The sequence below is a fragment of the Vulpes lagopus genome, chromosome 5 (assembly GCF_018345385.1).
Source record: "Vulpes lagopus strain Blue_001 chromosome 5, ASM1834538v1, whole genome shotgun sequence".
Classification (NCBI taxonomy): domain Eukaryota; kingdom Metazoa; phylum Chordata; class Mammalia; order Carnivora; family Canidae; genus Vulpes; species Vulpes lagopus.
Genome location: NC_054828.1, coordinates 7,702,308 through 7,723,234, shown reverse-complemented (window position 1 = coordinate 7,723,234; position 20,927 = coordinate 7,702,308). Strand labels below are relative to the sequence as shown.

Genomic DNA, 20,927 nt, shown 5'->3' with positions numbered 1-20,927 from the left:
CTCCCTTCCTGTCTCCCCCAGCCAGCCCCCCCCCCCCTTTTTAAGATTTTATTTATTTACTCATGAGAGATACAGAGAGAGAGGCAAAGACACAGGCAGAGGGAGAAGCAGGCTCCATGCAGGGAGCCTGAGGTAGGACTCAATCCCAGGTCTCCAGGATCACACCCAAAGGCAGGTGCCAAACCGCTGAGCCACCCAGGTGTCCCTCCCCCTGCCCCCTTAAAGCTTGGGCCTCCACCTCGTCCCTGTCCTGCTTGCTTGCTGACTCTGTCACTGACCACATCCTCCGGGAAACTCTGCTGTGAGCTCTGCAAAGGACCTAGTAACCCCTCTGTAATCCAGAGTGGACTGTTCTGGAAAAGCATGTGTCTACCAGATGCCTGTTCATACCGTCTTCCGTCCCCTGAGCTGCCTTCATGATTCCCCTTCTTCTCAGAGGTGCTTTTATTATTCTTGGTCCACGGTGCTCTGAGCCCAAGGCAGATGTACAGGTAGATGAGTCTGAAACACCACACTCATCACTGTTAGAATTGGAAGGCCCCTCTACTCCAGGAGACTGCCAGGGTGTGTTGGTTGCCCTCGACCAAAGAGTGAATGCCAGAGCTGTTTCTGGGGCTCTGGGGCCCTCCACCCCAACCCTGTCCTCCAGCATCCTCCGTCTCTACAGGGAAGGGGGCAGGAGACCCCGGCTGGAGGGAGGGAATAGGCGCCCACCGCTGAGCCACCCACCCCTCTCTGCAGGGCCTGTATGAGAAGGCGCTGGAGGACAGCGAGAAAGCACTAGGCCTGGACGGCGAGAACATTCGGGCGCTGTTCCGCAAGGCGCGTGCCCTCAGTGAGCTGGGGCGGCACAAGGAGGCCTACGAGTGCAGCAGCCGGTGCTCCCTCGCCCGGCCCCACGTGAGTGCCCCGCGGCAAGAGTCTGGGCTCTTGGCTCTTCCTTTTTTTTCTAGATTTTTTTTTCATGAGAGACACACAGAGAGAGGTAGAGACACAGGCAGAGGGAGAAGCAGGCTCCATGCAGGGAGCCCAATGTGGGACTCGATCCCGGGACCCCAGGATCACACCCTGAGCCGAAGGTGGACTCTCAACCATGGAGCCACCCGGGTGCCCCTCGGCTCTTCTGAGCCTGCTTCCTCCTCTGGGGCTCTCACTCACATGTATGATAGGGACCCTGAGCTCTGGTTGTGTTTCAGGCACTGCTAAAAATACACCTTGTGTTAACTCACCTAATCCTTGCATCACCCCTTTGAGGTAGATACTCTTATTATCCCCATTTTAAAGATGAGGAGAAAAAAAAATAAAGATGAGGAGACAGGCACTGACAAGAGATAGGAACTTACCCGAGATCACAGCTGGAGCTTACCCTTGAACCCAGGCAGTCCGATTCTAGGGTTGGCACTCTTAGCCTCTGTACTGTACGGGTACAGGGTGGCAGTGAGGACCAGTAGGGATGCCACATGTGCTGGGATCCTGATGTCCAGGCATTTACTAGGTGGGGGAGAGATGGAGAATTGACCTGTAGTGAGCCTTGCTTGCCCTGACGCACACACAGTGGGACACCTGCCCCCTCCCCGTTTATTCATCCATATAACAAGTATTTACTAAACACCCACAAATTGCCCAGATCTATGCCCTTCAGGGACCCACAGTCTGCTAGGAGATGTGAAAACAGTCCCCCCAGTCTAGGCCTGGCTCTACTGTGACTCCCAATATGACTTTGGACAAAACACTTCCCCTGTCTGCATATCAACTCCATGTCTATAAAATGCTCCTCCTACTTTATCTCTGAAATAATGAGTATGAAAGGGCTCAGAAAAGGCTCAATTCTGCCCCAAAGTGATCAGGATCTTGGAGGGCTCCCTCACAGGAGGAAAGTGGACTTGAGTGGGGCCAGAAGAAGCAGGAAGGATCTGGGTGGTCAGAAGAGAGGAGAGGCCGGGTGCACAGTGGTCAAGGACATGGGTATCAGAGAGCTGGGTTTGGATTCCAATCTTGGGTCAGCCATTTACTAGCTGTGTGACCTTGAACACACACAGGTTAGTCTCTGTGAGCCTTCATTTGCACCCCTGTCAAATGGGGGTGATAATATGCCATGCATCACTGGGCTATGAGGATGGAATCCAAAAAATCATACCTCAAGGCAGTTGGCACCATAGCCAGGCATAGTAAGTTCAGAAAACATTCACTGTTACTATACTTTTTGTTTATTATTTGTGCTTCTCCAATTCAATTTAGTTCATAATTGAGATATACAGACAGTATATCTTTCTTTCGTTCTTTTTTTTTTTTTTTAAGATTTTATTTATTTATTCATGAGAGACACAGAGAGAGAGAGAGAGAGACAGAGACACAGGCAGAGGGAAAAGCAGGCTCCATGCAGGGAGCCTGATATGGGACTCGATCCCGGATCTCCAGGATCACGGCCTGGGCTGAAGGCAGGCACTAAACTGCTGAGCGACCCAGGGATCCCCAGTATATCTCTTTCTTATGACAGTAGTCCCTGAGATATACAGAATTTTCTAGTGTCTAGTATTTTCTAGATATACAGGTCCACATCCAAGTCTCATGTTTACCATTCGTGGGCAGGCATGGTGGCATTTACCCTACTGTACGGGTGAGGACGCTAAGGCCCAGCGAGACTGGTAACTTGACTAAGGAAAATGCCCAGATGAGAACTTCTGACTACGAGGTGGGGGATTCCCCAGCTTTCCGGTCTTTGTTGGCAGATACTGGTTGAGCCCTGCTCTGTGCTGGGTACTGGGGACCAGTGATGACTAAGACTCTAGCCCTGGGCTCTAGGAGCTCATCAGGTAGGGAGGTAGACAAATACGTGGAATGTTATAACATCCCTGTGGCCCCTTTGCTACCTGGACCATGGTCCTACTTCTTTGTTTACTGGTTGGTGTTCACAGCTAGATAGGAGCCTCCATGAGGCCCAGACCCTGTCTTCCTGTGACAGTGGTGTCCCTGGCTCCTAGCCCTTGCCTGGCACATAATGCGCATACAGTAATACACCTTTGGAGGGAGGAAGGAATGCTGGGTGCTCTTACTGAGCACTAACTGTGGGCCAACCATGTTGCAAACCTCCCACATTCTCGCTCCTATGAGCCTGGGCACCACCCACATGTCCTCCCTTGCAAAGAGTTCCAAGACATTGTGTGGTGAAAGAAGCAAGTTGTAGAACAATAGTTATAATATGATCTCACTTACGTAAAAAAAAAAGAAAAAAAAAAGGAGAAAATCCTCACAAAGCAAAACCAAGCATCCTTTAGAGGTCCATAGGCACATATGTAAATTCCTAGAAAAGGTCCATAGGGAAATAGTTCAGACCACAAGGCATGCTCCCTCTGGGAGGCGCCTAGGGTGAGGAGGTGGTAATGCAGGGGAGTAGTTGGTCTCTCTGCAACATTTCAGCCCTCTACAGTGACACTACTACTTGCTGAATTTTAGAAATAAAAAAGATAATCTAAGAATCCAAAATAAAAATTATTCCTTTCCCCTTCCCACAGTAAAAGGAAAGAGGGAAGCATGAGTTCTGGTTCAGCCTGACCACAAATGAGCTGTGTGACCTGGGCAGCCAGTGACCCCTCCTGGGGCCTCACTCCCTTGTTGATAATGTGGGGGTAACCGCGGATGTCCACCCCCCCCACTCCTTTGAAGTGCTGCTCAAGGTCTCCGGAGCATAGCTCTGTGAGCTAGGGCAGACTGACCCACTCTACCCTGCGTCTTGCTGTTGCAGGATGAAAGCGTAACTCAGCTTGGTCAGGAGCTGGCTCAGAAGCTTGGGCTTCGAGTTCGGAAAGCATATAAGAGGCCCCAGGTAGGTGGGCTCTGGGCACTGAGGGTGGGCGGGGGTGCAGATGGGGAGGTCTGAGGGGGGACCAGGCACCTTCGGACAGAAGCGGGTGAGGGTGGCTGGGGCCAGATCGGGACAGAGGGAAATGATCTTCCCCCCCTGTTGCCTGAATGTCCTGGACTGACTCTGAGAACCTTTTGGGAGAGCAAAGATTGGCCAAAGCTTCCAGTTTACCTTAGATGCCAGCTGCTAAAAACCTGTTCCCCACGCCCTGGCCAACTTAAATGCCCCCAGAAGTGGCCTGAGTTGACACTGGTGTCCTTTGGCCTTATGTTCTCAAATAACCTCTGTATGGGGCATATTTGAGACCTTGGTATCTGGGTGGCTCTTTCAGATCCACATTTATTCATTTGGCACCTACCGTATGCCAGGAAGCTGCACATAGGAGAGGGTATGGCTCTAGAGTCGGCTGTGACCTTGAGCAGCTTAGCTCTCTCTCCTCTGTGGTTTCTACATCTGGAACATTGGGATAAGTATGTCCACTTCAGGGGGGTTCCTGGGAGGATCGGAATGAAAGAATGTTTGATGTGGCACCTGGCACACAGTAGGAACATGTGTGTGAAAGTCCTCTGCCTGGGTCCCAGAAAATGCCCGAATCTGACCCAGAGACAGGGCAGGTAACTTCCGGCAGGCCTAGGGGCAGAGGACCTTAGGGTACTACAGACCCCAGCTGCCTGTGTTGGGGCCCCCTCTGCTGCCCTGGCTAATGGGACCCTAAGTGTGTTTCCGGAATGTTCATTTCTTCCCACTTCTCTGATCTCTGCAGGAATTGGAAACGTTTTCTCTGCTCAGTAATGGCACTGTGGCTGGCATGGCAGACCAGGTAGGTGGGGGCCTGGACCCCAAGCCTCCCTCCCTGCCTCCAGTACCAGCCTATCATGAGAGCTTTGGACTCCCTCTGTGGGGTATACAGACCCGAGCGGTAGGTCCGGGGCCATCAGACCAAAGGGTTGGGCTCCATCTGTCCCAGTCCCCACTGCTGGGAGCCAGGCACCTGCCCTAGGAAGAGGGCATGATTGACAACCTGGGTCCGGGCCAGACTCAGGGACAGCTCTGGGACGCACAGCTCCTCCACCTCGTAGGAGAAGCCTCCTGTGACCACAGGGCAAAGTGTGGGGACGGGCTGTGGCTGCTGTTGGCGGGAAGCCTGGGTGGCCTTGTCCCAATTACCTTTCTGCTCCCCTCCCCAACCCTTCCTGCTGCTGTTGCTTTGCTCCCCAACGGTCTTTCACATCTAGGCTTCCAGGTCTCTGACTTCTTCCCTCCTGCTTACCCTACTTTCTCTGCCTTTTTATTTTCAAGTCCCAGCTAAAGCACACCCTCCACCCCCACTGAGGCCTCCTGGGTACCCCTGCCCGAGTGACGGCTGGGGAGACGCGCGAAAGTGGGGGGCGCAGAGCTCACACCTGGGACTCCCACAGAGAAGAGCCCAACCTGCTGCGTGCGGGCTGTTCTTGGCAGAACCTTCATCTCTGAGCCTCAGATTTTGAATCTGTGAAATGAGGGTGTTCTGTCCCTAGGCCAGAACAAGGGAGCATGCCCTGAGAAGTGTGGCACCCGAGGGAGCTATGAGAGGTGGCTGCTGATATCACAGCATCATCCTAGGTTTTAGATGTCCTCACTCCCAGGGCCACGACCCTTGTACAACCCTGGCTCATCCCAGGGGTGCTGACAGGGGCCCAGTACACACATTGGACTCTCCTATTGCTCATCACACATGCTCAGCTGGACTTTGAGGCTTTTGGGAAGACAAAGGACAGGCTGGTGGAGGCTGGAGTCCTGCCTCCTTGTTGTACATAAGGGGAGACAGAGGCACAGAGTGAGGAGCGGACTGTGCCAGCATCACACAGAGACGGCAGCAGGCCTGATTGCCTTCTGAGTGTTATAAGGCTTTCATCCGTTCACTCAGCAAACTCCCAGGGAACCCCTGGACTGGGCACTAGGGCATAGCTGAGCTAGGCAGGCGCATCCTTGCCCTTGGGGACTTCCGGGTGCCAAGGGAAGCAGATGTGGATCTGCCTGTAGAACATTCCTCATGGATTGTAACCAGAAATTTTGGGGCCTGGCACATACTGGATGCTCATAAAAAAAAAAAAAAAAAAAAAACAACATACACACACACACACATATATATGTATATAACATTTTTCTTTTCTTTTCTTTAAGATTTTATTTATTTATTCATGAGAGAAACAGAGAGAGAGACAGAGACAGAGACACAGGCAGAGGGAGAAGCAGGCTCCATGCAGGAAGCCTGACTTGGGACTTGGGATCATGCCCTGGGCTGAAGGCAGCGTTAAACCGCTGTGCCACCCAGGCTGCCCAGTTTTGTTTGTTTTTTTTTAAGGTTTTATTTATTTATTCATGAGAGAAACAGAGAGAGAGAGGCAGAGACACAGGCAGAGGGAGAAGCAGGCTCCATACAGGAAGCCTGTATAACATTTTTCTATAACAAAATGCCATGGACTGAGTATATAAATGACTTATAAATGCCTATAAATGACAGAAATTCATTTCTCACAGTTCTGGAGATAGGAACTCCAAGGTCAGGGTGTCGGCAAATTTGGTATCTGGTGAGGACCTGCTTCCTGGTTCACAGATGGCATCTTCTAGCTATGACCTCACAAGGCAAAAGGGTCAAGGGAGCTCTCTGGTGTCTGTGAATCCCATTCATGAGGGTTTCATTCTCACAACCTCATTACCTCCCTAAGGCCACACCTCCTAATACTGTCACCTTAGGGGGTAGGATTTCAACATATGAATTTGACATACATTGAACATTTGACAGATATTTAGACCATAGCAGTGGACGAAAGACCGGAGAATTGTAAATAATTTCACAATGCCTTAAGGGAGGGACTCCTTACTCCTATTACAAAGGAGAAACCAAGGCCCAAGAAGTTAGATGACTTGTCTGAATTCACTGAGCCTGGGGCTAGGTACGTGGTAAACAAAACATTCATGGGATCCCTGGGTGGCGCAGGGGTTTGGCCTAGGGCGCGATCCTAGAGACCCGGGATCGAATCCCACATCGGGCTCCGGGTGCATGGAGCCTGCTTCTCCCTCTGCCTGTGTCTCTGCCTCTCTCTCTCTCTGTGACTATCATAAATAAATAAAAATTAAAAAAAAATTAAAAAAAAAACATTCATAGTTCCTGCCCATAGTTCCTCCAAGAGCTCACAGTCCAGGGTGAATGGATACTAGCCTGATAATTTCTGGTTACAAACCATCATGAGAGCTGTAAAGGCAAAGTGTGGGGAGCCACAGGCCTGTTGGAACAGGGAGGTTTGATTTAGATTGGGCATCAGTGACCTTTCAAATGAGACCTGAAGGTTGAGGAGTAAGCAGGGGCATGGTGTGCTGGTAAAACTGCATTTCAGAGAGGGGATGGTATGTGCAAAGGCCCTGAGGCTAGGAGGAACTCAGAGTATGGGTGGGACCAAGTGGAGAGGAGGCAGGGCTGCAGTGGGGCTGGAATAATAGATAGAAGCCAGAGCATCTTGCACCTGGTGAGGAGCTGAGTCTTCATCAAAGGAGTGTTGAGAAGGCATTGAAAGGGAAGAGTATTGATTCTGTTCATTAATTCAGAAGGGGCTTATTGAGGGCTTCTATGTGCTCAGGATGGAGTTGATTGAGGTACTGGATATACGGACGGGAAAATAGCCAAGGAGCCCCACCCTTATAGAGCTTACATTGTAACTGGAGGAGACAAAGAAAAAGTCATCAGTGATGTGGAAATGAGGGCTGGGGAATGCTGGGGCAATTGGTTGCAGTTTTAAACAGTGAACAGGGAAGGCCTCAATGAGAAAGAGACACTGGAGCAAAGACCTGAAGATGAGGGATGTGCCTTGAGGAGGTCTGCGGGGAGCTGGCAGAGAGAATGGCCATTGCAAAGGCCCTGAGGCAGAAGAGTGTCCAGGGTGTGGAGAGAACAGCCAGGACGCCAGGGTAGCTAGAGGGGACAGCTAGAGGCCAGGGTGTAGGGCTCCTCTTTCCTCTTGCTGGAGGCGATAGGGAGGCAGGGAGTTATTCAGGCACATCTTATTCAGAGTTCTTGGATATCATTCCTGGAGCTGAAGAAACTGGGACTCCCATTTTCTGCTGATAGTGGCTTGATTGCACCTTATAGAGCTAGGGTGGGGTGACCCTGGCTGGATACTTGATGGGGTGTCCCTGCTCCTTCCTTCCCCTCCCACAGTGACTGCCCTGATTAAAGCCACATCCCATTCTTCCAGGTCAGGCTGGCCTCCCCTTCCTGTCTCCCAAGGTGAACTCTGATAGCCAGGCCTCTGGTCTCTCTTCGCATAGAGACCCTCAGTGATTGTTAATTTAAGTGACTGTTTGAAAGTAATCAACTCCAGTTACTCTTGCCTGGCATTAGCAGTCTAGTTCCCATGTCCCTGTCCATCTTCACGCACCAGACAACGTGCATGTATGCATATTTCCCGGGCTCCACAACAAGCTCATGTGAGAGTAGGACTGTGGGTTCCTCTGTTCCATACGTCCACATGGCACCACTTTGGAGTCAGATGGGTCAGGTCTCCGCTCACTGATGGCATGTCTCCCAGCTTTGGGTTCCCCTCTGAAAGACACAGATGATGGTGCTCAGTTCCCAGGGTGCTTGTGTGGATGATATGAAGGCAGGCATGGGAAGCCAGCAGCCTGGCACCCGAGGCAGGTTAGGGGCCCCTCCCCATCCCATTCCAGCCCAATGCACACATCTTTCCTTGGTGTCGGGTCTAGGGGAGTCTCCAGGCTCCTCTCAGGCCGGTGAGTGAGGGCACAGCGAATCTGCTGCTCATCACAGCAGGCAGGGCCATGGCAAATGTGGCTGGGTGCCCAGCTCCACAAGGACCAACCCTCAGTGTCCATGGAGTCTGCAGCCTGGGGGCCACAGATGGTGGCACCCATGGCAGTGGGCACCCAAGCCGCTGCCAAACTGTTCACCCATCCCTACAGCCATGCTGGGGCCCCCACCGCATCCATAGGGGCCAGGGCTTGTCATGGGGATGGTGATCTGGGAGAAGCCCAAGCAGAGGGGACTCTACAGTGGAGACCAGGTCAGATCCTGCTTCACTGGCCAGCATGGTGCTGCACATGTGCACACACGCATCCACACACTTCCGTATCCACATACCACGCACACACACATCCATAGCCCACACTTACACATCCACAGTGTAAGTCTAAGGATCACGGAATGGAGTATGGGGCGTGTGCCAGCCAGATCCCCTGCCCTGGAGCTTTTACACAGACATTGTGTGTGAGCCTGGCCATAGGCATCCCTACAGGGCTCTCGAGCAGGGAAGTCCTGGTCCTTCAGCCAGTCAGGCACCCCACATGTGTGCCTCGTAGTGGAGACTCATGAGCAGCACCCACAGGGAGCTTCATGGGACCTGGGGATGAGTCGGGCATGCAGGGTGCCTGTGCTGGGGCTGTGTCTCGCCAATGGGAGGGGCACAACACAAGGAAAGCTGTGACTTCTAGGAACACATAGAACCTGAGGCAGCCTTGGGTGAAGAGGACTTCCCAGAGCCTGGGTGGCAGGATTCAGGCAGGTGGAGAAGAGGGAGCAGAGCTCAGAGCCAGAGGACCTGCTTGAGCATGGGCCTCGGGGCAGGAGAGGGAGACTCGTATCCTCCGAGACCACAACACTAATTCTCCCCATGGGGGTTTGGAAGAAGCTGGGCTTTGTAGCCAGGCATGCGTTTAGGTTCAGGTCTTGAGTCACCCTTATCTGAAGCACCACTCCACCTCTCAGGGAGCTGCTAGTGCCTGCCACTTTGTGGTGGCTGTAGGGTGACAGTGAGTCGCATATGAAAGCCACTGGCACAAGGCCTCAGAGAGGAGGTGCTCCGGAAACCTCCTTGCTGTGTGAGTGTCATGAAGCAGGAAACGGCAGGGAGAGAGGAGCCAAGCAAGATGGGCTGGAGCTGGGTGATGGGCAGGGTGCCTGGGGGCCGTGGACAGCACTGGGCAGGGAGATGCACAGCCATCCCTAGAGATGCTCATCTGGCACCTCTTTTCCCACCTTTCATGTTTCATATGCTTACCTGTGAGAGCAGCAGCCCTGACCCAGCATGGCAGCCCTGGTTTGTGCAGACACCCCCTAGGACACTGACCTGCCCATCTTTGCCATGCAGGGGCCAGGCGCCAGGGCATGAGAGGGTGTTCTGTGCAGGGGAGGGGAGGCAGCACAGAGGCCTGGGGCTGGGGTCGGGGCAGACTCCCAAGTCCTCAATCAGACAGCCACTCTCTGGCCCAGGAGAGTTGTTCCCTGGACCAACATCCCTGTGGGTGAAGGGACAGCACCTGGTAGGGCATCTGGATCAAGGGCTGAACTTAATTGGCCATGAAGTGCTGGCCCGGCTGGCATGAGGCAGGGCGCTGGGTACATCTGGTTGCTGTTAGTGCCATCGTGGATCCACGGGATAGGATGGCTAAGGAGTGAGGCCCTGGTCCTCCTGCAGCTGTCGGCGGGTGTGCAAGGGAAATGGGGTCACTCAGGGCCCTGCCAGGGAAGGAGGACTTCAGCTGGACCATGTAGGACTCCAAGAAGGGGAGGATGTGCCAGGATTGAGGAATTACTCAGGCCGCAGCCAGCGGGGCACATGGGACATGGGGGAGGCCAGAATGTGGATGCTAGTGGACAAACACCCAGTCCATCCAGGCCAACTCCTGACAGGCACAGAAAGCCCTTCCTAAGGTCTATGCAAACATCAAAATGATTTAAAACTGTCCTAGAAGGCCATGGAGCAAGCCCAGGCCCAGCTGCCCCTCCAACAGCAGGTCCACGGGTGGAGGTGGGACTCCACCTGGTCTCATTCAGCCTGGGGCTGTGACAGGGGAGCGGACACTGGTGGTTTTGAGGCATGGCACTTTTGTCTTTGAGCTGTAAACTATCCATGCAGGGCACAGAGTAGGAGGGCCAGGTAAAACCCCCGCCACCCTCCCCAGGGAGTGGACCCTATCCTGTGATGGGTAAGGAAACTGAGGCTCAGAGGTTAGATCTCTTACCCCCAGTGATGCCCTCTAGAAAGGGGCAGATGTGAGGTTTGTCCGGCTCCTCTCCCCTGCCCTCTGGCCCCTGCCTGTCCAGCCCTGTGCTTAATTCCCAGCAATGGTCCCTGGGATGGGGATGGGGCGGGCACCACGGCCTTCCTAGCCCACATCTGCCCAACCCCCTGTGTCCTTCCTCTCCACAGGGAACTTCCAATGGATTGGGGTCCATAGATGACATCGAAACAGGTAGTGTCCCTGATTTGAGGGCCCGGGGTAGAGATGGGTCCCCGGGGAAGAGGAGGCGGGGTGGTCACCCCTCACAGCTGGAACCTGAGGGCTCCCTGCCCTAGCAACTCCCTGCAGCATGAAAGAAGATAGTGGGTTTGGGAGAACACGCTCCCTCTCAGGCAGGAGAGGGTGAGGGCCTGCCACATAGTAGGGTAGTGCTGCTCTCGTCTCCTCCACTCCAGGTCAGCGCCTCCCCCTACTGGGAGTCCCCTTCTCTCCCTCACTGGCTTCCAGGGAGGGTCACGCTTACCAAGCATCCCTTAGGGAGACCGTTGCTTCCCCCAGGTAGGATATTCAGGCACTGAGCCAAGCCCCTTCGAGAAATACTGTGGGACTGAAGGACCCGCTCCTGCTCGGCAGCGGCCGGCCTTCACTCTGACTGAGCCTCCAGCCCTGGAGTCAGGCCAGCAGGGCAGGCAGGGTTCCTGACAGGAGCTGGGGAATGGAGAGAAGGTGTTGCGTGAGGACCTGAGGGCCCTGGAACACCTCCTGTCCGTCCCCCCCACCCCCGCCTCTGGGGGCTGCTGATCCCACCTTCCCATCCACAGATTGCTACGTGGACCTGCGAGGCTCCCCTGCCCCACTCCCCTCCGCCCCCACGATGCCCCTGTTCCCTCATGTTCTGGACCTGCTGGCCCCCCTGGACAGCAGCAGGGCCCTGCCTGGCACTGAGAGCCTGGACGACTTCTCTGACGGGGATGTCTTCGGGCCGGAGCTGGACACGCTGCTGGACTCACTGGTGAGCTGGGTTGCTGCCCTTCTTCTGCTCCCCCGAGCCCCAGCCCCACCCAGGACCCCCGCACATTCATCCTCCCGCCCCACCAGGGGTGGAGGGAAGGTCCCATCCCCATGTCACAGTTGGAGAAACTGAGGCCTGAGGAGGGAAAGGGACCTGCTTGGGGTACAGACGTGAAGCTTGAGAACCCACAACCAGAGGGACCATGAAGATCCCTGGCTCCTCTCCTGGGATGGGTTGGGGACTGAGGTGCAGAGGTGTCACCTTGCTTGGGACCTGCAGTGCCTGATTCTGCCCAGGCCTGGGTGGTCAGGTTCTCCTCCAACCTCTCCTTCTGTTCCCCACCTCACAGTCCCTGGTCCAGGGTGGCCTGCCTGGCAGCGGTGTGCCCAGCGAGTTGCCCCAGCTGATACCCGTGTTCCCCGGTGGGACCCCACTGCTGCCACCTGTAGTGGGCGGCACCATCCCCGTCTCCAGCCCACTGCCCCCTGCCTCCTTTGGTCTCGTCATGGACCCCTCCAAGAAGCTGGCCGCCTCCGTGCTGGATGCCCTCGACCCCCCAGGCTCCACGCTGGACTCCCTCGACCTGCTGCCGTACTCGGATACCCGGTTGGATGCCCTCGACAGCTTTGGGTCGACCCGCGGCTCCCTGGACAAACCCAACTCTTTTGTGGGTGAGGCCTGGGTGGACACCTTCACCCCCACCCCCTTGACAGTTTTCAGAATGCCACCACATCTCCAGTCTCTGGGGAGTGGAGTTGGGATTACAGTTCAATTCAGCCAAAGCCCAGGCCCTCTCTCCCCATCATGGTCCAGGGCCACTGCCTCTGAGTTACCGTGTCTCCCTCAGTGCTCGGCCCAGGGTGGGGCTGAGGCCAGAGGGGCTGGGTGTCTTGTTCAAGATCAAACAGCAGAGCTGGAACTCACAGTATGGTGCTCTCCGCCCAGCCTTCTGGGGCCCTGGGGTCGCCAGGCTGGTAGGATCCCATGGGAATGATAATAAGGCTGGGGGAAGGACTGCAAGGCCACAGGCTCACTCTGCCTCACTCTGATCGGGGTGCCAGGGACCCAGAGAGGAAGCAGACCTGTCTGGGCCCTTCGCAGGACCAGCTTTCAGACAGTTGGACCTAGGCCAGGGTGCTCATGACTCGGGGATTCACAAGGCTGCAGGAGCACAGATATGCTTGACTCAGCCCTGGGGCTGTGGGAGACTTCCTGGAAGGCTGAGCAAAGTCTTTTTTTTTTTTTTTTTTTAAGATTTTATATATTTATTTCTGAGAATACACAGAGAGGAGAGAGAGAAGCAGAGACACAGGCAGAGGGGGAAGCAGGCGCCATGTAAGGAGCCTGACGGGGACTCGATCCCGGGTCTCTAGGATCAGGCCGTGGGCCAAAGGCGGCGCTAAACCGCTTGAGCCACCCGGGCTGCCCTGAGCAAAGCCTTAAAGGAGACAACCCTCTGCTGACGGAGGGAGCAGTATGACACAGGCTTGTGTGGTGAAGGCTGGCCGCTGAGCAGAGTAGTCAGCCAGAGGGGAGGGTGGCTTGGGTGCCTTGAAGCCCTAAAGCTGGTGTCAGAGGACCTTTGAGCTATGCTGAGAGCTTGGGCTTTCTTCCAGGGGCAGTGGCGGCCGTGGCAGGTATAAGGACAGGGTGCACATGCTCGGGCTGGGACATCGCTCTGTCCCTGAGCTGTGGCCTTGAGGGTAGAGTCAGGGGGTTAGCACACTTAGTAGAGGATCTGTGGCCTGCGTGGTTTCTAAAGTTAGAAATGCATACGAGAAAGTCCCCAGAGGACTTCTCACCCCTTTAGAGCAGGGCAGGTGACCCCTGTGTCTTCTTGCAGAGGAAACCAACTCACAGGACCATCGTCCCCCAAGTGGTACTCAGAAACCAGCCCCCTCGGTGAGTACTTGGTGCAGATCCATGACCAGGCACCTTGTGCCCTCCCAGGGGTGAAAGGGAAGTGGTGTGGGTTCTAGAACAGAGGTGAGCCTTCTGTATGGGATGATGTGCTGCATCCCCCAGACACACCCTCAGAATGGGTGGGCCAGAGGTTGCCTCTCCCTGGTTCTTCCAAACTGAGCCACATGCTGGGAGGGTGAGCTGAGGGCACAGCCCAATCCTTGTCTGACAGAAGAGGACAATGAGGCTCAGAGGGGTTAAGAAAATTTTCCAGGGCTAAGAACATCCCTGTTCTCTAGACTCAGCCAGTTCTGAGTTTAGGAGAGTGCTTGAGTAGGTGACAGGCAGCCTGTGCTCTGCACTCTACCCCTAGCCTAGACACTAGCTGTGTGGCCCCGGGAAGTAACCTAACCTCTCTGAGCTTTGCCTTCTTCCTCATCTGCTAATGCCATGGGGGCTTGGGAGATAGAGGCTGGGAGTGGGGAGGGCATGCGCACAGGACCCAGTTGAGGCCATTCCTGTTTCTATGCTTTTATGTTGGGCTTTTGCTCAAAGGAAAGGTTGTAGGACAAGATTACTATCACCCATGCACCCCCACTAGGCTGATCCAATCCCGATATTATAGATTCTGGATCGTAGTATATGGAATTCCCTGGCTGGGAGGGTAGGAGAAAGGGGAGGGTGCTGGGCTATAGTTCTGCTCTTGGGTAGGATTGGCAGGGGAGGTCATAGAACCCCCCAACCTCTGGAGGGAGTCCAATGCCCAAGATGGCCAACCTCCTCCCATCACAGCCAGAGCCCTCCATGCCCAACACCGCCTTGCTCATCAAGAACCCCTTGGCTGCCACCCATGAGTTCAAGCAAGCCTGCCAGCTCTGCTACCCCAAAACAGGTAATGTCACACCTTCATTCCTCCACCCCTCTGCCCAGAGATACTGGGAATCTCAAGAGTGTAGTATCCCAGAATGACAGACCCTTAGTGTACCAGTCAGAGATAAGTGCAGGAGCCCCTCTAGGTATTTTGAACAGGTAGGGGTGAGAGTATAGAACAGGGGAGTTTGAGGCTGCTAGAAAGGCTGGTGGAGCGGAAGCTGGGAGCCTCCACTGGCCTTTAGGCTGCTCCTCCACAAACCAAGGACCAGAGGCGGGTTGTGCTGCTCTCACACAGGGGTCAGGGGCTGCTGGACGTTCTGGCCCATGTCATAGCCACCCACAGCCCAGAGGCTGGTGCCTGGCCATAGAGTGGAGTCCAGCTGGCTGCTGCAGAAACACATTAGCCAGAGGAAATGCAGCCCACACCTCATGCCACCTCTACCTATCAGTGTATCTCTCCCCTGAGTGCGTCTTCCTGGATGAATGCAAACCTTGCCTGGAACCTGGGTGGCAAAGGAGTCTGGGCAGTGTATTTCCTAGAGTGCCAGCCCCCAAATCCAAGGAAGGCTACAGAAGCAGTTCAGAATAGATGGCCCCTGCCGGGCAGCACTTTTCAGTACACCTGGAATCTCAGAATTCTAATCTAAGACTCATTTGCCAGAATCCCTGAGGTTTTAGTGCAATATTGTTTTGGGATGCCAGGGTTAAAAATTTTAGCAGTCTAGAATTCTCCATCTCAAGTGTACTAGAGTTGACAGGACCTTAGAGGTTGTCTAGTTGTTGTCATCCACCCACTGCAGGACCTTCTCCTTCATCCCCCTGCCACATACGTGTCACCCCTGAGAGCCATCCCACCAAAGGTCCCATGGACTTGCAGGGGCGGGGAGCAGGGCACCATCTTGTTGGATGGGTTTGCCCGTGATGAAGTTCTTCCTCACATGGACCTCAGACTGCCTCCCCAGTCCGCATACCCGCTGCCTCTGTGCTGGGAAAGCTGACTAATGCCACATGAAGTGCTACACACCTGGTGCTGGCACAGCCAGATCACAGGTGGGGGTCCCCACAAGGACTATTTCCCCATCGTCAGAGGAGAGGAGGTTCTGGGTCAGAAGACTTGGCAGGAGCGGGGAAGGGAGGATAAATCCAAACAGTGCCCTTCCAGGCAGGACAAGAAAGGGGCAGGTCTGTTCTCTGCTGGGCGCTATCTTCATGACTCCTTCTAGGGAAACACTGAAACGTCTGGCTTGCTGGAGAGTCAGAGTGGTGATGGAAGGGGAGGGCAGGTACCTAGAAGGGAATCCTTGGAGAGGGTCTCTCCTCGACCCGGGCCCCCTGTCCCTAGGGAGCATATGGCTAGGAAGGGGGTGGCAAGAATGGGCGGGAGGCCCAGCTGAAGGAGGTGGGGTATTTTTTCTTTTTTTAAAGATTTTATTTATTTATTCATGAGAGACACAGAGAGAGAGAGAGAGGCAAAGACACAGGCAGAGGGAGAAGCAGGCTCCATGCAGGGAGCCTGACATGGGACTCAGATCCCGGGTCTCCAGGATCAGGCCCTGGGCTGAAGGTAGTGCTAAACCGCTGAGCCACCCGGGCGCCCCTTGGAGGTGGGTTTTGAGGCAAGGCTCGGAGTCCCGCTACTCAGGCCCATCAGCCGTCATCCTTCAATTCCACACCTGAAATCGATCTCTATCCATGTGTCCCCACAGGGCCCAAGGCAGGAGACTATACCTACCGCGAGGGCCTTGAACACAAATGCAAGCGGGACATCCTGCTGGGCCGGCTCCGGAGCTCTGAAGACCAGACCTGGAAGCGGATCCGGCCCCGGCCCACCAAGACCAGCTTTGTGGGCTCTTACTACCTGTGCAAAGGTGGGTGGGCTATGGCAGGTAAACAAAGGTGGCATTCATCGAGGCTGAATCCCACATCAGAATGAGCATCAAGCTCCTACCTTGACAGCTCCATAGACTGGGGGCAGGGGTGGGGTGGCGTGGGGATAATTCAGGATGTTCCATCCCAGCTGAAGCCCCTACTGAGTGTGAGGGTCAGCCAGGTCCCGGAAAGTAGGGAGCCCGATGTAGGGCTCAATCCCAGGACTCTGGGATCATGCCCTGAGCTAAAGGCAGACGCTCCACCACTGAGCCACCCAGGCACCCTGATCAATATTAGCTTTTAAAAACTATCATGTTGTCATCATCCCCACTTCCAGCTCATGTCAACGTGGCCAGTATTTAGTGGACGTTTGTCACGTATCTTATTTGCTGTCTTTGATTTCCCAGTCTACATGGTGCTGTGTGAACAGTCACAACATTGTTGAGTGCTTTAGAGTGTCACCCTTTTTTTTTTTTTTAAAGATTTTTCATTTACTTATTTATGAGAGACACACAGAGAGAGGCAGAGACACAGGCAGAGGGAGAAGCAGGCTCCGTGCAGGAAGCCTGATGTGGGACTTGATCCCTGGCCCCGGGATCACATCCTGAGCCATAGGCAGCCTGAGCCACAGGCAGATGCTCAACCACTGAGCCACTCAGGCATCCCAAGTGTCACCTTTCTGTCCCTACCATCACAAACTCATAACTCTGGGCTAGGAAACTGAGGCCTTTATCTCCCCAGGGGACAGTAGCCCTGGGTTCCCTGGGTCAGCTCTCTGTCCTTCCCACAGAATCTTAAGGATATGTCACTTCTGGGCTACAAGGCCTCGATCAGCTCTCCCCTGCCCAGTGTGGAGGAAGTCCAAGTTCTCTGAGGCTTACAAGTCTCCCATCTATCCTAACCACTCCCCAAACACACAGAACCCTGACTCTTTTTTTTAAAGATTTTATTTATTTATTCATGAGAGATGAGATAGAGAGAGAGAGAGAGAGAGGCAGAGAGAGAAGCAGGCTCCATGCAGGTAGCCCAACGTGGGACTTGATCCTGGGTCTCCAGGGTCACGCCCCCCTTGGCTGAAGGTGGCGCTAAACTGCTGAGCCACCTGGGCTGCCCAGAACCCAGACTCTTTTCCACATTCCCTTGAACTTGATTAAGCAGCGCCTGGGATCTTGGGAAGCCATTCCCTACAGGGCTCCCCGCTCCCTGGGTGCAGAGCTGATTCCAGCACAGAGCAGTCGGTGGTGATCATCTGTGTATCAGCTCCCTCATCCTGGCAGAAGGATGGAGCAGGGCATCTTAGAGAGAGTGTGAGCAAGGGGAGGGAAAGAAAAGGTTTCGACCGCCAGGGCTCCAGGTTGTGAGCCTGCTGCCCTCACAACTCCCTGGTCCCCAGGGTTGTTTTGTTTTGTTTTGTTTTTTAAAGTAGGCTCCACACCCAACATAGGGCCCTGAGATCAAGAGTTGCATGCTCTAACCCCTGAGCCGGCCAGGCGCCCCTGGTCCCCAGGGGTTTTGTTTATTATTCCACTTACTTCCCACAACAACCCAGTGTTCTCTGTTTATGGGACAGACAACTGAGGAATAACAGGGAATCCCAGCCCAAGTCTGCCGGATTCGAAGGCCCAGGCCCTTAACCAAGGGCATTTTCCTGGTGAATAATCAGAATGAAACCACTTGTGTTTATTTAGAGGCTTGTATTCATCTACCAACCCCCTCATCCCACCTCTTATCCTACCCCAAGCACATAAGGCAGCTTTGTGGTGGGGGTAGAGGGTTGTGACCAACCTGCCCTGTAGCTGGAACACGCAGGTCCCCCCACCCCCACAAGGTGCAGGGCAGAGAAGGGACCTGGCCTGGGAAGGGCCTTCCCCAGCTCTGCCCCCCGCCCTCCCAGGTCCCAGATGAGCACCCCTGCCCCCCTGAGCGCCCCAGCCCACCGCAGAGGAGCTGGGCCTGAGCACCTCCTGCGACCGTGGTGTCCCGGGGGCTCCATGGGCTGCCGTCCCGCCTGGCAGAACGTGTGTGTCCTGTTGCCTCTTTGCAGACATGATTAACAAGCAGGACTGTAAGTACGGGGATAACTGCACCTTCGCCTACCATCAGGAGGAGATCGACGTGTGGACAGAGGAGCGGAAAGGCACCCTCAACCGCGACCTGCTCTTTGACCCGCTGGGGGGCGTCAAGCGCGGCAGCCTCACCATCGCCAAGCTCCTTAAGGAGCACCAGGGCATCTTCACCTTCCTCTGTGAGGTACCTGCCCGCCTGCCTCCTCTGCAGGCTCTGGCATAGCTGGGGCTGGGGTGGGCCTCCCGGGCACGAGAGCCTCTGAAGAATGTCAGTCGCGGAACCTGGGAGTTTGGGGGACCTGACTTTAGAACCCGTAGGTCCTTGCACTGTCAGAAAGGCCTGTGGGACCCTAGCTTGCTAAGGAAAGAGAGATGATCATATCCACTCTTTCCTGATGGCCATCAAAGGCCAGGCTGGGCGCCAGGCACTGTAGGTGCTCATCCTCCCCACACCTCCTTGTCTAGCTGTGTTGGCTCCAATGCCCGTTATACCTTCCTGCCCACCCCCCTGCCTGTATCCAGGCCATCCCTTCTCCCTGGAGCACCCTCGCTGTGTTCCTGCATCTTGGACCCTCTAAGACTCAGCTCTGATCCCAGCAGCTCCACCAAGTTGTCGTTAATTCTGTCCCCAGAGCTGCCACAGAAGACCCCGCTGGCCCCTTGCTTCCCTGCCCGATCGGAGCATGATAAGGCCAGTGATAGTGTCAGGTCCATCTCCGTGGAGTGAGAGCTCTGGATCTAGGTTGCTGGCAGGGTTGGTGCAGCTCAGCCCAACCTTGACCCATTGCATAGCCAGCCCTTCCCCCTCCAACCCTTGCAGCAGGTGGACTGGCCGCTCCCTTCAGCGCAGTTGGCCTGGCATCACAGCTCCCGGCCAGCAGCTGCATGTACTTTACAAAGCACTTGCAGTTCTGTTATGTCCTTCCTGAGCTTCACAGTGAGCCTGTGGGACAGTAGGCATGGTCACCCCAGTTTCAAGTTGGCAAAACTCAGGCTCAGAGACTTGGAGCTACCCCCTACCCCAGGCATTTGGAGCGGTGGGACCAGAGAGAGCCACAGCCCAGGTTATCTGGGAGCTAGAGCCAAAGAGGTGGGGGCTACAGGACCTGGGGTGCCCTTTCTCATTCCCCTGACTCAGCAGGGCTGGCAGGGACCCAGTCTGTGCCAGGTAGCCATTCCGGGTCCCAGCCCACTCCCTCCCTCGGCAGATCTGCTTTGACAGTAAACCCCGGATCATCAGCAAAGGCACCAAGGACTCTCCGTCTGTCTGCTCCAACCTGGCTGCCAAGCACAGCTTCTATAACAACAAGTGAGTGGGACCCACAGCCTGGGCCGGGGAGCAGGGGCACACAGAGAGCTGGGGTGGTTCAGATGCCTGGGGAGCAAATGAAGCCAGAGGGTGTACCTGGAGTGTCAAGCTGAGGGGCAGAATTTAGGGCTCAGATCCAGCATCCACCTGGAACAGATGGAACCAACAGATGAGATCTGTATTCCAAGCGTTCTCTTGGTATTTTAATGATCTTGCTCCTGGAAGGGAGGAGTTACAGTCTCTTTTGTACTGATGAGGCTTGGAAGTAGCTCACTCAACGTGGGAGGCCACATCTCTGACTCCCATCTGGTGCCCTCCACTGTCAGTACGTTGGCGTCAGACAAGTGAGAGGATCTGGGTCAGGCCTGGCACCACCTTCGCTCCCTGTGACTCCCCTTGGCTCTGCCCCAGCATGGATGATAGAGCCCCGGCGTCCTGTGTCCAAATCCCAGCCTGATCAATGCTATAGCCTTTCGTTTCCCTGTCTGTAAAGTTAATGGTGATCCCAATCTCCTAGGGTTGCTGTGAGCATAATTAAAATTTCTGGTCCCTGGGCAGCCCAGGTGGCTCAACGGTTTAGCGCCGCCTTAAGCCCAGGGCCTGATCCTGGAGACCCAGGATCGAGTCCCACGTTGGGCTCCCAGCATGGAGCCTGCTTCTTCCGTTGCTTGTGTCTCTGCCTCTCTCTCTCTCTCTCTCTCTCTCTCTTTGTCTCTCATGAATGAATAAATAAAATCTTTAAAAATAATAATAACAGGGGCAGCCCCGGTGGCTCAGCGGTTTAGCTCCACCTTCAGCCCAGGGCCTGATCCTGGAGACCCAAGATCTAGTCCCACATCCGGCTCCCTGCATGGAGCCTGCTTCTCTCTCTGCCTGTGTCTCTGCCTCTCTCTCTCTCTCTCTCTGTCTGTAATAAATACATAAAATCTTAAAAATAATAAAATAAAATAAAATAAAATTTCTGGCCCATAAATCTAATAAATTTGATTTGCATTTTTAAAAAAGATTTTATATATTTAT

The 20,927-nt window shown here is 54.6% G+C and overlaps 1 protein-coding gene across 1 annotated transcript in view; it reads left to right on the top strand.

Annotated features, from left to right (window-relative positions):
- ZC3H7B (zinc finger CCCH-type containing 7B) overlaps positions 1-20,927 on the top strand; it is a 65,742-nt gene that overhangs the window by 28,442 nt on the left and 16,373 nt on the right. Inside the window, exons 5-15 of the mRNA XM_041756527.1 lie at positions 742-900; positions 3,743-3,823; positions 4,626-4,682; positions 11,065-11,107; positions 11,698-11,888; positions 12,238-12,559; positions 13,732-13,790; positions 14,583-14,682; positions 16,370-16,531; positions 18,577-18,782; positions 19,807-19,907. Coding sequence (XP_041612461.1) covers positions 742-900; positions 3,743-3,823; positions 4,626-4,682; positions 11,065-11,107; positions 11,698-11,888; positions 12,238-12,559; positions 13,732-13,790; positions 14,583-14,682; positions 16,370-16,531; positions 18,577-18,782; positions 19,807-19,907 — 1,481 coding nt within the window. The remainder of the gene's footprint in view (positions 1-741; positions 901-3,742; positions 3,824-4,625; positions 4,683-11,064; positions 11,108-11,697; positions 11,889-12,237; positions 12,560-13,731; positions 13,791-14,582; positions 14,683-16,369; positions 16,532-18,576; positions 18,783-19,806; positions 19,908-20,927) is intronic.